Below are 14563 nucleotides of genomic sequence, written 5' to 3' on the forward strand. Positions count from 1 at the left end.
TTTATAGAAGGATTGGCAGAAATCTGTTTAGAAAACTCAGCAGCATTTGCAAGTAGATTGGATACAATAAAACCAAGTTTAATACGGCCAGATCTCTAACATGGAAGTACTTCTAAGATTATTACTTGAAGTGTGTATTTTCTAACAAATCAGCATTTTTAAATGATAAATCGTTAAATTTATTGAAGAGTGTTTCCACTAGATGCTTGATGTTTAGGATCCTGTTACCATTTCTAAAACATATCATCAGTCAGTTCTGGGTTCAAGACTAACAAAGGAAATGCCAGCAGGCCTGAAGCAAACATTGTGTCTGTTTTTCAAGGGAGGATTCTGATTTGGGATGCTGCATAACTGATGGATAATTAAATTTCTAGAATTATCTAGGTAGATCATTAATGTTTAGAAACAAGTTGCTCAAGTTCTACATGTTTAGACTTCTGTATCCTTAAAGGAGATGCTCTTCTATGGAGGCAGATATGCATCCTCATCAGGTCACTGAGCAGCAGAAAGCCCGCATGCCCTGAAAGTGAGCTGGGTCTGTTCAGCCTGGAGAAGAGAAGGCTGAGAGGGGATCTCATCGATGTTTATGAATATCTCAAGGGTGGGTGTCAAGAGGATGGGACCAGACTCCTTTCAGTGGTGCTTAATGATAGGATGAGGGGCAATGGGCACAGACTGAAGCACAGGAGGTTCCATCTAAACATGAGGAGAAACAACTTTACTTTGAGAGTGCCAGAACACTGGAACAGGCTGCCCAGAGAGGTTGTGGAGTCTCCTTCTCTGGAGACACTCAAGACCCGCCTGGACACATTCCTGTGTGATCTGCTACGGGTGAACCTGCTTCAGCAGGTGGGTTGGACTAGGTGATCTCCAGAGGTCCCTTCCAACCCCAACCATCCTGTGATTCTGTGAGAATCAACTGAATCTTTTAAAAAGAAGTGAACCGATGTGGGCACTCACAGCCAACAACTAAAGTGCTGTCTTCATTCACACCCTAGAGCAGTTGTTCCTAGGGCAGCAAGGAACTGAGAACATCTACCTTTACAGTTCTGCAGCGCAGAAAAGACAAACCAGCTGAGGGTCTTGTTCTGTAGTTTGCAGTAGACTTCAGGACACCAAGTGGCCATTACAGACATGTGCCTCTTTTCCACCTGAGCCAAACTGGATCGTGTTCACTAACTACATCAGTCTCAAGAACAGGCAGTTGCTCATCATGATGTAGTTTAAGTAAAATTTTAATGTGAAGTATTTTTTGCAGATGGCTATGTTGTGGCACTGTGGTGCTAGGGCTGCTCAGCAGCTCTGGCAATCAGATGGGTTATGTTTGCTGCCTGAACTTACACCTGCATTTGATGTTTGTCATTGATAGTATTTTTGTTTTATTCACATGCTAATCCTCATGTCAGGAAGACTTAGTGGCAGAGACACTTGAAATCACAGATTTCTGAGATATCATCAGCCAGAAGCTTTCTGCCTTGCCCAACCTGCCAGTGCAAATGATGGAAGCAAATTCTGTGGTCATTGACTGTCTCCTAAAAATATCTGGCTGTGGCTCTCCAGATTCACAAATCTCAGTACTTATGGCTTAAATCTCTCTGCTTGTTTGCGTCATTGTGAAATAACAAAGATAAAGTGTTTTACTAGTGCTTTTTTGATGATGAAAAAAATCAGCATTTTCGTTAAGTATTAGTGTGGTTGAAGAGAGACTGATCAAGTGAAACTGAAGTGTTTGCTGAACTTGCAGCTGGAAGATGAAATGCAGAAAAGAGAATTAATGCCATCCAGTGAACTATTAATGGTGTTTTTACTTTATCACTGATTCTTTTACTATTAGAAAAGTTTGATGTCTGGTAGTTTTTCTTGAATGTCAGTGCACTTTGTTCTACAACTTCATCAGATGAAAATCAGCGTACTGTACAACTCTTTGGAGATTTTTAACCATTCCCATAGCTGAAGGCTTTTTTCCTAGTGTGCTGTTTTGCTATCATCAAAGGATGGAGTGAAGAAAATCTGGAAAGACTTAATTTTGTCGTATCACTGGCATTGCAACCCACAGTGGCATGGTGAATGTTCTCGATCGATAACTGGGTTTTGAAGAACTCGGGAAAATCATTATAAAATCCTAAGAGTCATTGATTTGTTATAAGGTTGTTAGTCACTTAGCTCCAGCTCTTGCTCAGTCCTGCCAGTTGTAAGAGGCTCAGGTTGCCAGAGGTGTTGCTGTGGCTTTTCAGGGGGCTTCTACAGATACAAAGCCTCCCCTTCCTCCTCACTCTGTTTTGCGATGTTCTCCTTGATGGGTTTCACAGGGGTGTGTGCAAATGCTGGCCAAGGGCCCAAATTTCAAAACGGGTCCTGCTTGGAAATAATTATTTTGTTTGGGCTCTTTTATATATATATATATATATATATATATATATATATATATACACATATATATATATACATATACCAAAAAAAAAATCAAATTACTTTTTATAGATTAATGTCTTAGGGTTTTTGCGCATTTGTTTTCCTCTTTTCCAATACAGTTCTAAAATATTTACGGCCTTTTGACAGCCAGAAAAAATGTAGCCCTGTTTATAAGCTTTTAAAGCAAGTTTTATGGCAGCCTGGTACATTTTGTATCCAGGGGGGAGCTGTAACCTGGTGGTTCCCAAACTGAATTCTTTCAGGTGTCGCTTTGTTCCTTGTGCTGCTTTTGACAACACTTCCCCCTCCCCAAAATCTCATCTTTTCTGTTTGACAAACCAGCTGAGGATGGCCAGCTGTTCCACATGGTTTTTGTCCTGCCATCTTGGGAGGGAGACTCCCAACAGATGGGCTGCCCGAGAGCTACCCAAGGTGGGGATCTGCTCTGGGATCAGGGGTTGCAACGTGACCTTACCTAGTGGTATTTATTTATTGGCATTTATGCACCCCAGTACTCGTTTGCCTGCTCCCCGTGATCTGAAAGTGGTTCTTTTAAATTACTTTCTCATCACAGCATTGAGATCAGTGGCCTTGGCAGGAAGCTTCCCAGATGTTTTGAATCAGTTGTAACAAATGCTTGAAAATATCCAACTGGATCCCTCTTACAAATAGAGCTTTCATCTTAGATTAGTACTATTCCGAGGGGTTTGTTCTGTGGGCTCCCAGTCCTGTAAATAACTGAAGTCATCATTGGCTTTTGGCCATTTGATTTAATGTCCTTGATGCCAGGAAAGTATTCAATAGCAGAGGAGGCAAAATACAAATAACATGAGCAGTAACATATCTGTAATCCCCGGATCTTGCTCGTTAAACCCCACTGCCCATCCATGACCACAAGTAAATGGTTTTCTGTGGCAAAACTCACACATTGCTCACACCTTCCTCCCAGCAGAGTTCTCTCTGCAGCTGGTGTACCTGTGTCAAGGCAGCCCAAGAAGCTTCATTGTGTTTCCAAGACTTGTTGACAGTTATTGTTTCAGTGGGAAAGAGACTTCAAAATTACCATTATATGGAGGATTCTGAGGGGGGCGTTTGAACAGGACCTTTGATTATGGTGTTTATAATATTGTCATTTCAACTCTAAAAGCGAGGGAAAAACAGGCATAGGAAGTACTTAACACATAAGAAACTCCATGTTATCCTATGTACCTTTGGTTGCCGTTCTCTGCTGTAATTGGCAGTTTTCTTCTTTAGCTGGGAAATGGTCTGTAGGATCAATGCTCTTCTGAGTTCTCACAGCAGCATGTGTGGATCTGCTGGATTCGTTTGTTGTGGCTGAAACTGAATGAACTTGCTGGAGAAAGATGAAAGAGTACAAAGGAACAAAGCAAAGCCTACATATAATTATATATCTGCTTTAAAGAATTGGAGAATTATGAGATAGGAACACCATACATAGGTTTGCAAATGTGTGAAAGCGTTTTATCTTTCTTCTAAACTGTTTATTTCTGGAAGTTTGATAGCAGACATGCCCTTCTAGAGGGAAAATCTGTTCTCTATCAAAGGACACACACAGCAAAACGTTGCTGAAATGTTTATTTTGTGGCCATATCACCATCCTGATTAATGGAAGTTTGTATTATGTGTTGTGAGAGTTGCTAATGCCATTGTAGTCCTTAATGTGCTGTTGAGGTTTCCTAGAAAAGGAGGAAGGAAGCAAGGCACAGGCACTGGGTGCTGCATGGACATGGTTCCATGGTGGCCACACTCCCTGGGGTGTGGGATGGGCGCTGCTCTGCCCCGGGACACGGCCGACATTCCAGGCATCTGCCCATCCCATGCCCACCAGTGGCTTCTGCTGGCTCCGCAAATGTATTGTCCTGTTTCATTTTACCACATGAGTGGCAAAAGCCACTGGGGAGCTGGGATTTGGCTGTTGTACTGGAAGCTCTTCGAGCAGGGTGAGCCAAATGTATGCAACACAGTTTAAAATACCCTGGTGGCGGTTCCTGATTATTTTCCCTCTCCATTCCCCCATTCTCTGCCCACAAACTCCTGTGCTCAGTCGGAGGTTTTCCCAGTGTGAGGAGGGGACTGCTGTCTGCATGGCTGCGTGATGGGGTATCTGTGATGGGTTGCCCTTGCTGCAGAGGTGACCCTGCGGGGAAGTGAGCCCCTGGCCCCCAACTTGCTACTGGAGGTGGGGGCCCAGTGGGTGCAGGGAGTGGGAGCCACTGCTTTCAGCAGCCCTGATGTCCTGCTGGGGCACAGCTTTTGTTCATGCTCAGTGATCACAGCCATGGGAGCCTGCAAAGGTCTGCCCTGGTGAGGCCAGAAAGCAGAGGAGACCTGCCACCACGGGCAGCAAGGTCTTGTCAGCAGATGGGAGGATTTCCCAGCTGCTGGTGACCTCCCGAGCCTGTGTGCTCTGGCACACCGGTCTTGAAGGAAGGTGCAACAAATTACATCCACCTGCCTGGTTGTCATCAGCGTGTGAGTTGGGAGTCACCAAGAGCACAAGCTCGTGCCTTTTCTCCAGCTGTTCCCATCCTCAGCCACCATCTCAGGGTGCTGGGTGACCAGGCAGTGGTGAGCTGTTCCCTCCTTGCCACCCAGCCCCGCTGTGTGTACCTGCTGGGGGTGCAAATGTGCCTCCCACAAACCCACCTGCCTGCCGTGTGTGTCCCCATGCTCCAGTGAGTACAGGCTGCACAGCAGCTACAGCGGAGTTGTGTTGTGAATGAGGAAGTTTATAGCAAAAATAGGAAATCTGGCACTTCCTTAAGAAAAAAAAAAAAAAGGTAATGATTGTTTTATTCCAAAAGTTATGTTTGTGAGAGCAGCCCTCAGCAAAGGCTGAGTAATACAGCCTGAGTACTTACAATGGCGTAGCTAAAAATTCTTGTGTGGGGATTTTTTTGCCCTGATAATCAACATGCAGCTGCTGCTCCTTACCATGTGAAGTTCTGTGGGCACCACTGTATAGGTGGGGTGGTACTTCACACCACCCCTGCTCTATCTCTCACTCAAGAGACAGCTCCTGCAGTTTAAGGCTTCAACCTCTAATTGTCCCCTGCGCAGTGGTCAGTCCTGAGTTTGCAAGCTCTGTTTCCTCCTGCCTCCCCCTCCCTCAGCAACACCCTGTGGCCTCATTCACAAAAGGACACGTCATCTCTTTGCTCATCGGTGATTTTTTTGGAAACCCTGTTTTAAATTTTTGCTGCGGTTGTACTGGCAGGGCAGTGGAGTTGCAACACAACCAAAAGGCTGGAGAGGGGGTTTGTTGCAGCTCCAAAGGCTGGTGTCCAGGTGGGGTTAGCGCTGGTCACAGGCTCATAAAACAGCTTAGATCAGCAGAGCCTCTTGAGGGCAGCTGGTCCTACCCATGCCCTTGGAGCGGGGCCTGATTCTGAACTTGATCCAGCTTCAAAACTAGATCTTGTTGCTTGAGGTCCTGATTTTTCAAAAGAAAAACAAACAACAGGCAGCTCTGTTGCAACTGGACCTGTTATACAAAGGTTTCCTACAGACTTTTATCTCCCAGCTGGTTGACTCTACTGCATGATCAAGGTGTGAGCTCTGCCTGATGCTTTCGAGCACTTATTACCCCAGGAGAAGAGCGACTGGGCATTGCCATCATGTCTTTGGGTCTTAAAAATACATGGTGTTAAAAGTGCAACGGTCTTTAATAAGAGCCTGGGAAGTTGTCCCATTGTCTGGGGAGCTGTCCCAGCTGGGTCAGTGCTCACCCCCTGGCTGGCACACCAGCAATCCTCTATAGGCGTAATTAGTCTGCAACAGGGATTGTTACTGGACAGTCACTAATGCACACCCCTCCCTGGATGCATGTTGCTCAGGTGCGCTCTGTGTTTGAAGGCATGTTCCCAGCATCTGATGCCTGCCCAGGCTGTAACCAGGATGTCACCAGAGCTGTTTGTAACATCAAGATGGGATTTGTCTCATTCTCCACAAGAAGCCACGAGTCCAGCCATTTTCCATAGTGCTGGAAAATTAGTTTTTTACTACAGTACTGGGCCAACTACCTGTTGGGCTGGGTTCTTTTTTCTTCCAGAAACAGTCCTGTAATGCTGAAGGAGATCCATGGAGGACTTGGTTTGCCAGCAGCATCTCAGAGCACCTGTGCCAAGGGTGACCACTGTGGGACAGCCACCTGGGGGATCTGTTGGGGTGGTAATGCTCGGGGGCTGGCAGGATCCCCACTTTCTCTTCATGTCTAAAAGTGACACTTGGCAGCAGTGTGGGGAGCACCCTCGGCACCGCTGAAGCCATGGGGTGAGGTGCATCAGCCATGGGGTGTTTTGGGCACAGGCCTGGGCAATGTGGGGTCCTGGTGCGTGACTCTGCACGCTGCAAACATTGCGGAGCTGCATCATGCTCCTTGGCAGGGTATCTGTTGCTTTCATGTTCCCGAGCTGGAATTTGGCTCTGGCACCTGAACCCATGTCTCCTCTGAGGACAACAGGGCTGCTGCCTCAATGGTGCTTTGCTTTGAGCTCCAAAGCTCCCCGGAGGGTGACCCCTGTTTGCTTCACAGGGTCTGGGAGGGCTTTGTGAGCCCAAGAAAACCCACCACAGGTGACACCACAGGTGACATGAAATCCCCTCTCTTGGCCTGTGCTTCAATCCTCCATTGCTCAGCCACACATCTTACAAAAAAACCTGTTAGTGATCATTTAACCCTCAGGCTTCCCAGCGTGCAGATGAAGCCAACTGGATGCTTTCCACACCTGGTTTCGCTCCTTGCTCATGTACAGTTTTGCTTTCCCAGGCTTTGCCCTCACCCCCACTCGCCCCCAGCCCTGCCTGCACCTTCTATCCCTTCTCTCTGGCCCCCTGGGCACCAGCACGCTGGCCTGATGATCACAGGTACCTCCTGCGAAATCACTGGGGTGACACTGGGGATTTTTGGCCACAGCATCACACTGGCATTAGATGCCACACCTCAGTGGCTGCTGATAAAAGGTGCGAGTTTCGGAAGGATTTATTATATTTACTGCTTCCTGCAGCCTCAGCCGGGGATTCCCAGTGGTGAACTCTGGGTCATTTTAAAGGCAGGACCAGGGAGCTAGAACAGCCGCACCAGCAGTGCACATTGCCCTCCAGGGAGTTTAGGTGTTAATGCTGGGTTATGTCATTTTCAAAAACATGTCATTCCCCAGCCATGCATGTAGCATGAACCTAATAGTTACGGCCAAACAACTTGCAAGCTCTCCTTTGTGCTGTTTTTCCTCTTAGGCTGCTCTTCTGGGCAGTTGCACAGATTTTACTGCTGAAACTTCATCCTGCTGCCAGCCCTGAACGCCCCCAACCCCCCATAGTGCCATAGTGCTGCCGCCCTATGGCACCCTCCTCAATAATATTTCTGTCCTTAGCCTCAAAATGAAGTAGATATCAGCTGCAGCATTTCTGCTTCTTTTTTTTAATTATTATTTTTCGGTTTACACATCCCACTAATCACCAGGCAAATCCAATTTCTTCTTACCATTGCTCCTGTTCCAGTAAAGCAGACCTGCCACTGAAATGAGCCTGACTCAATGTGAATGCTGTTTAATGGGCATATGCTGTGTTTTTCCATAAAAATGTGATTTGCATGGGCTTGGGTCAGGTAAATAAGCTCCCCATTAATTTTCTGGTTTCTGTGCTGGATCCTTTCTCCGCAGAGGGTGCCATTGCAGAAAGATCGAAATAATTCAGTGCCTATTTCTCAGGTTTTTCGTTGTTTTCATTCTAATTTTCAGGCTGCTGGGAACAGTGAACATTTGAGAATGAAGTGAACCACTAATTGGTAGCTTTCCCCAGTCAGACTTGGAAAGTTTATGCAAAAAGAATAAAATAGCAACCCAAAGTCAGACTATAAACAATTCAGTCAAAGGAACAGCTCCCGAGTGAAACCTGACCTCCCAGTTTGGAGCAAAAGCTGCTTTCCCTGCTCTGCTGAGTTACTCCTGGTATTGGGGCTCATGATTTGGCTTTGCCACCATGTTTGAGGATACATTAAATTGGCATGCATTATTAAGCACGTTTGTTTTTTTTTTTCTCAAAACACATTCCCTGAAGCTGTGAAATGCTCCAGACTGGGAATCAGGCTCTTCTCTGTCACCCATGGAAATCTTCCACTGCCCGCCTGCAGCCTGTGGCAGCAGGTAGGGAGGGAATTCAGGAGAGAATCTGGTCTGTTAAGTCATTTACAGGCAAATAGGCAAAGGTAACAGAAAAATAAATTGCTTTTTTTCACTTTAATACAGAGGATTTTTTTCCTTCAGGGTTGTAAAAGTAGTTGAGAAAACTGGGAGGTGGGAAAAGTGAAGTATTTTGCAGTTTTTCTCCAAAGAAGGGTCCAACCTCTAAGTTAGACTGGTTTCTGCTGATCTGCTGCCACTTTGGTTGCTTCATCACCAGGAATAAGCACCCCTGTTTTCAGCTGGGAACCACAAAGCAGGACTATCAAATGGAAAATGCGCATGGATGAAGTGAGCAAAACAACAGCAAAAGGACCTGTGGTGCCCAGTGACAGGGCCAGAGGCAATGGGCACCAAATGGAACACAGGAGATTCCCTCTGAACATCAGGAAACACCTTTTCACTACGAGGATGACCAAGCGTTGGCACGAGTTGCCCAGGGAGGTTGTGGAGTCTCCATCCCTGGAGATACTCAAAAGCTGTCTGGACATGGTCCTGGACAACTGGCTCCGGGTGGCCCTGCTTGAGCAGGGGGCGTGGACCAGATGCCCTCCGTAGGTGCCTTCCAACCTCAACCACCCTAGGATGTGCTAATTTTACCTAGGCTTGAGCAAAGTGAAAGTCTGGTTGGAAGACTAACTGCTGTGTTTTGTTCTGATGCCAGATTAATAACTAAAACCTCACAGGAGCTTACAGATAAAGAATGAAGAAAGAAAATACACAAATTTTAGTGAGTATTAACTGCCAGACAGATAACTTACAAAAATAGGTCTGCTGGAGATCAGCTGGCTTGTGGGCCCCAGGCTCTTCAGGAGGGAGTTTGACTGGGGCTCAGCATTTTGGCGACAGCCAGAACAGGGCCCCGTGCTGGGGAAGGGGCAGCCCCTGGGAGCCCCTGCCCTCGGCCCTGCTCACCCTGTGGTGGAGCCCAGCTCACCCTCTGCAATGAAATGGTGGCCTCTGCTTTACTAGGATGGCTTGTCAGCAGGAGGAATTGTTTGGAGGTAGGTCAATTCCCCTTTCTTTCTGATCTTATTAACAGGGACATAAACAAAGTTGAGATGTTTGATGCTTTCTTCGCCTCAGTGTTCAACGCTGATGATGGACTTGAGGGCCTCCATAACCCTGAGCTGGAAAACCGTGGCTGCGAGAACGATAAACTCCCAATCAATCCTGAACTTGTACGGATCTGCTACTCCAGCTAGATTGCTACAAGTCGATGTGGCCTGATGGGATCCGCCCAAGGGTGTTTAAAGAGCTGGCTGACATTGTAGTGAGATGTCTCCCTGTGATTTTTCAATGGTCTTGGGAATCTGGAGAGGTCCCGGAAGACTGGAACCTGGCAAATGTTGTCCCAATCTACAAGAAGGGCAACAGGGGTGACCTTGGCAACTACAGGCCTGTCAGCCTCACTTCTCTGCCTGGCAAAATCATGGAGAAGGCTGTTCCGGGAGTTATTGAAAAACATCTGAACAACAACGCAGTCATTGGTCCCAGCCAGCACGGGTTCATGAGGGGAAAGTCTTGCCTGACCAACTTAATTTCATTCTACAACAAGGTTACCCACCTAGTTGACCAAGGGAAGCCTGCTGATGTGGAGAGGGATTTGGGGGTTCTGGTAAGTTGAACATGAGCCAATGGTAAGTTGAACATGAGCCAACAGTGTCCCTGGCAGCCAAGAGGGCCACCCGTGTCCTGGGTGCATCCAGCACAGCATTGCCAGCCGGGCCAGGGAGGTGATTGTCCCGCTCTGCTCTGCACTGGTGCGGCCTCACCTGGAGCACTGTGTGCAGTTCTGGGCAACACAGGATTAAAAGGATATAAATCTACTGGAGAGTGTCCAGGAGAGGGCTACAAAGTTGGTGAAGGGTTTGGAAAAGAAGTCATATGAGGAGCAGCTGAAGTCACTTGGTTTGTTTGGCCTGGAGAAGAGGAGACTGAGGGGAGGTCTCATGGTGGCTACAGCTTCCTCACAAGGGGCACAGGAGGGGCAGGTGCTGATCTCTTCTGTCTGGTGACCAGTGACAGAACTGAGGGAATGGCAGGAAAATGTGCCAGGGGAGGTTTAGGTTGGACATGAGGAAAATGTTCTTCCCCCAGAGGGTGGTGGAGCACTGGAACAGGCTCCCCAGGGAGGTGTCACGGCCCCAAGCCTGACAGTGTTCAAGAAGAGACTGGACAACGCCCTCAGACACATGGTGTGAACTGTGGGGTTGTCATATGCAGGGACAGGAGTTGGACTCGATGATCCTTGTGGGTCCCTTCCAACCCAGGACATTCTGTGATTCTGTGATTCCCTGACCAGGAAATGGGTGGCACCTGCCCCCATGAGCCAGGAAGGAGGAGCCAGCTCCTGCCCAGAGCTGTCCCACACAGCGCTGGCGAAAGGAAAACCTGCATTCCACCACCCTCAGGACAAAGGCATGAGGTTTCTTTCAGACCAAAACCTATTCATCAATATTGGGCAGTGGCACAGGCTATGATGACTTTCTGCTGGAAGGGTTGGAGAGCTGAGTCCCAGCGGGCACACAGCCCGGCTCCTGGGCTGCACCGTGGGTTTCATGTGGTTTCCCAGCACCACGGCGACCTCAGCTTTCCGTCCGTCTCTTAAGCCCCTCTTCCTTCCGCTAATAGGATGCTAATCACTGCTAAGATTTTTCCAGTTGAGCACAGGATTGTGCCTTAGTCATCCGAGCAAGCCCCCTTCCTCTCATTAAAGTTTTCCCATGCTTAATTTGACTTTGTATCAGTAGGAAATGACAAGTCATGTCACTTTATTTCCAAGCGTTTCATACTACTGCACTGTACCTAGACGCAGAGCATCTGAGCGGGAAAGCACAATGAACCCATGAAGTATTACCAATAGGAAGTGATGCTTTTCCTCCTTTTGTTCAGTAAATTCCCTGTGGACTGCAGTTAAAATGTCGGAGACATTTTATTTAAAGACAGGAAGGTTGTGTTTTCAACTTAGACCCATTTCTGATTTAATTTTCTGTCAGACTGAAACCAAATCTGACTAGCCTGAACAATTACCAAGTGAAGATTCTGAACTTCAAAAAAAAAATCTTGAGAATTTAACCTTCAATCAAATGCTGGCTCTAAACCATCCTTTAATATCGGAAAAACTGACACAGCGTTTAACTTGGGATATAAGGAAGTCTTCTTAGTACATATCAACTTACAGGGCCTTTTATGAGAGCATTTTCAAGCATTTTCAAGCTTATGCTTCACACATGTGCCAGCATGGAGAGCAGCAGGATTACATCTCAGGCAGGTATCCTCTGATGCTTGAATGGTGATCTTTTCCTTAACAAGAAGGCCTTTATGTCCATGCTTCAGCAATGCATTTCTGCCTGGGGCTGGCCAACTCTGTTGGTTGTGCGCTTTAAAACAGCAGCTGTAGACGCCAAGAGGTATTGTGAAATCTCTGCACACTGAAGTGTGCCTGACTTCAGGTGCAGTTAACATCCAGAGGACTGCTACTAAGGAAACTAATTCTCAAACCCTGAAAATTTTCACTGAAATACTAGGCACTTCTTTGCAGTTCAGTTTCCAGACTTCACAGCCCAGAGGGACCCTTCTTTCACGTCTGTCTTCTAAGTAATTGCATCAGCTGGACTCAAGGAAGCAGAATTTAACCCCCTTGGAATCAAGATCACTGTTACCAGAGGAACGGGATCTATTGGGGAATGGTTTGGTTAATAAAACACCAGAAAAATCTTAAAGAACGTTTGTTTAACTTCACTTTGTCCTGCTCACTCTATTAATAATATTCATATTTCTCATCAACAGAGCATATTCTCATATAATTTATGAGCCGCAACACACTAACTGGTGACAAGTGCCATGTCCTAATACAGATGTTTCTCCATGTTATGCTGCTTAAATATTTTTGTCCTGTTTTAATATTCCTTAACCTGCATATGGCAATTGGTCCCAAATTACCATGAAAAGTAATCCATAACATAGCTTTAAACTACGAAAGCTTGTAAACATGTTTTTCAAAAAATTATTTATAGACAGTCAAGGGTTTGAAACTCTCCTTTTATTGCATATATTTCTTCTTACTTTACAAATAATTATATGCACTCATACAAACGCTCCTTCACAGAAGGTACATTTATTTTTTTTTAAAAAAGAGCTAAGGCATCATCCAAAATAAGCCATTTATTGTTCATTAATATAAAATGTATTCATATTTCTAGGAGGTGTCATATCCAAACCACTGTTCATCCAAATTTCTTGCATTATTTGCTCCCTGCGCTCTATCCTTTCAGCCAGTTCTGCTGCCGCTGCTGAATTATAACCTGAGTAAGAAGGTCTGTAAAGTCCCGCTATCTCATCCTGGGCATCCGAATCAGAGGAATCTTCCTCCTCCTCCTCATTTTCACTGTTCTCGTACACTCTGTCACTTTCTGGCACTAACTGATCCTTCTTCCTGTGCAATTTCTGGAAGTCACTCGAGCACGACCCGCGGATCACCAAAGCACACAGCGTGAAGAATAATCCCACACAAACGCTGGACACAAAGAGGAGAGCGGCTCTTTCAAGGTGATCTGAAATCAGAAAGCTAGTGCTTAAACACTTTACAAACTCTGCCAAAGCCCAGCTACAATGAGAGTCAGCTCCCATTTCCAAAGCACCCCACGTTATGAAGCCATAACGATGGGAGGGGGTCAGGGGAGGAGGCTTTTTCTGTCATGCACTGAAACCACCCTGCACTTGCAGTTTGAACACTGCCATCCCTGCCTCTTCCAATTACTGTGCAAAAATCCCAGCCTCTTAATAACATTATAAAATAACAACATTGTCCTGTCTTTTTATTAGCAGCTTCCTAGCATTCTCAAACAGCTACCAGAAGCACATCCTTTTTTTTTTTCCCAGCCATCCTGCCAAAATGGGCCTTACCCTTGCTAAGAGGGGGCATGGGAAATGCAACTCTGGGCTCTGCGAAGCTACGGCAGCATCTCTAGGCCCGGGCTGGGTAGGCAGTGTTTTAACTCCTTGAGACAGTCAGAGATCACTTCTCAGTACAGTAACAAGTAAGACAGATGTGGAAATGGCCTTTCTGGATGGGTTGTGAAATGTGGCCTTGGCTACTGGGGGTGTTGCTGGGAGGTCTCAAGGGTGGTGGGGTCTGCGGGTTTGAGGACAGCCTGTCTCTCTGTGCCAGCAGGTCGTGGCTGCCTGCTGCTGCTGGTGGGGGAAGCCCTGGCAAAGGCTGTGGGATGATGCTCAGCAGCTCCGTGGTTCTTGCCATTTTCTAGAAGAGTAGCAGTCTTCACTCCAGAATCACAGAATGGTTGGGGCTGGAAGGGACCTCTGGAGATCATCTAGCCCAACCCACCTGCTACAGCAGGTTCACCCAGAGCAGATCACACAGGAATGTGTCCAGGTGGGTCTTGAGTGTCTCCAGAGAAGGAGAGTCCACAACCTCTCTGGGCAGCATGTTCATTTCTCAACATCAGCCTTTGCTCACTTCTAAAATTTGTGACTTCTTCTATGGTGTTAGAGATCTGCGGATCACAAATTTATCTGCCTGAACAAATTTGCCTTAGTGTTGCTAAGTCACAAAACCTGCCACGTCTCATACCAGAGATGGCTGGGTTTGGTGGGTTTTTTGTCGTTGTTGTTTGGTTGTTTTTGTTGTTGTTGTTGTTGTGCATGTGTGTGGTTTGTTTTTTGTTTTTGGTTTTTTTTTTTAAATGCCCCTCAGTGATCCTCATATGCATGCAAACCAACATTTCCTAAAATGGATGCCTCCAGCACTGCTCCCAGATCAGGACCAGGTTTCCAAAAAAACTGAACAACCGACAGTCCCCATTATAAATATTCATTAAAAAAAACTCTTGGCTGCAGTGTCTAAAAGAGTTTGGATCCTTCAAGATGGAAAATATTCTATAAATATCAATTATGCTGCGATTGTCCCATCTGCAAGACCATGATTATAT

The 14563-nt window shown here is 46.3% G+C and overlaps 1 protein-coding gene across 5 annotated transcripts in view; it reads right to left on the bottom strand.

Annotated features, from left to right (window-relative positions):
- EVA1C (eva-1 homolog C) overlaps positions 1-14563 on the bottom strand; it is a 56754-nt gene that overhangs the window by 3098 nt on the left and 39093 nt on the right. For 4 of the 5 annotated variants that reach the window (XM_082043134.1, XM_082043132.1, XM_082043131.1 and 1 more), the window contains one exon: positions 12765-13168. In XM_082043134.1, coding sequence (XP_081899260.1) covers positions 12780-13168 — 389 coding nt within the window. In that variant the 3' untranslated portion in view covers positions 12765-12779. Of the gene's footprint in view, positions 1-3621; positions 3754-12764; positions 13169-14563 lie in introns of those variants that run through there. The other variant, XM_082043133.1, reaches the window with a different exon arrangement.

Source organism: Streptopelia decaocto (genome assembly GCF_964273445.1).
Source record: "Streptopelia decaocto genome assembly, chromosome: 1".
NCBI classification, from domain to species: domain Eukaryota; kingdom Metazoa; phylum Chordata; class Aves; order Columbiformes; family Columbidae; genus Streptopelia; species Streptopelia decaocto.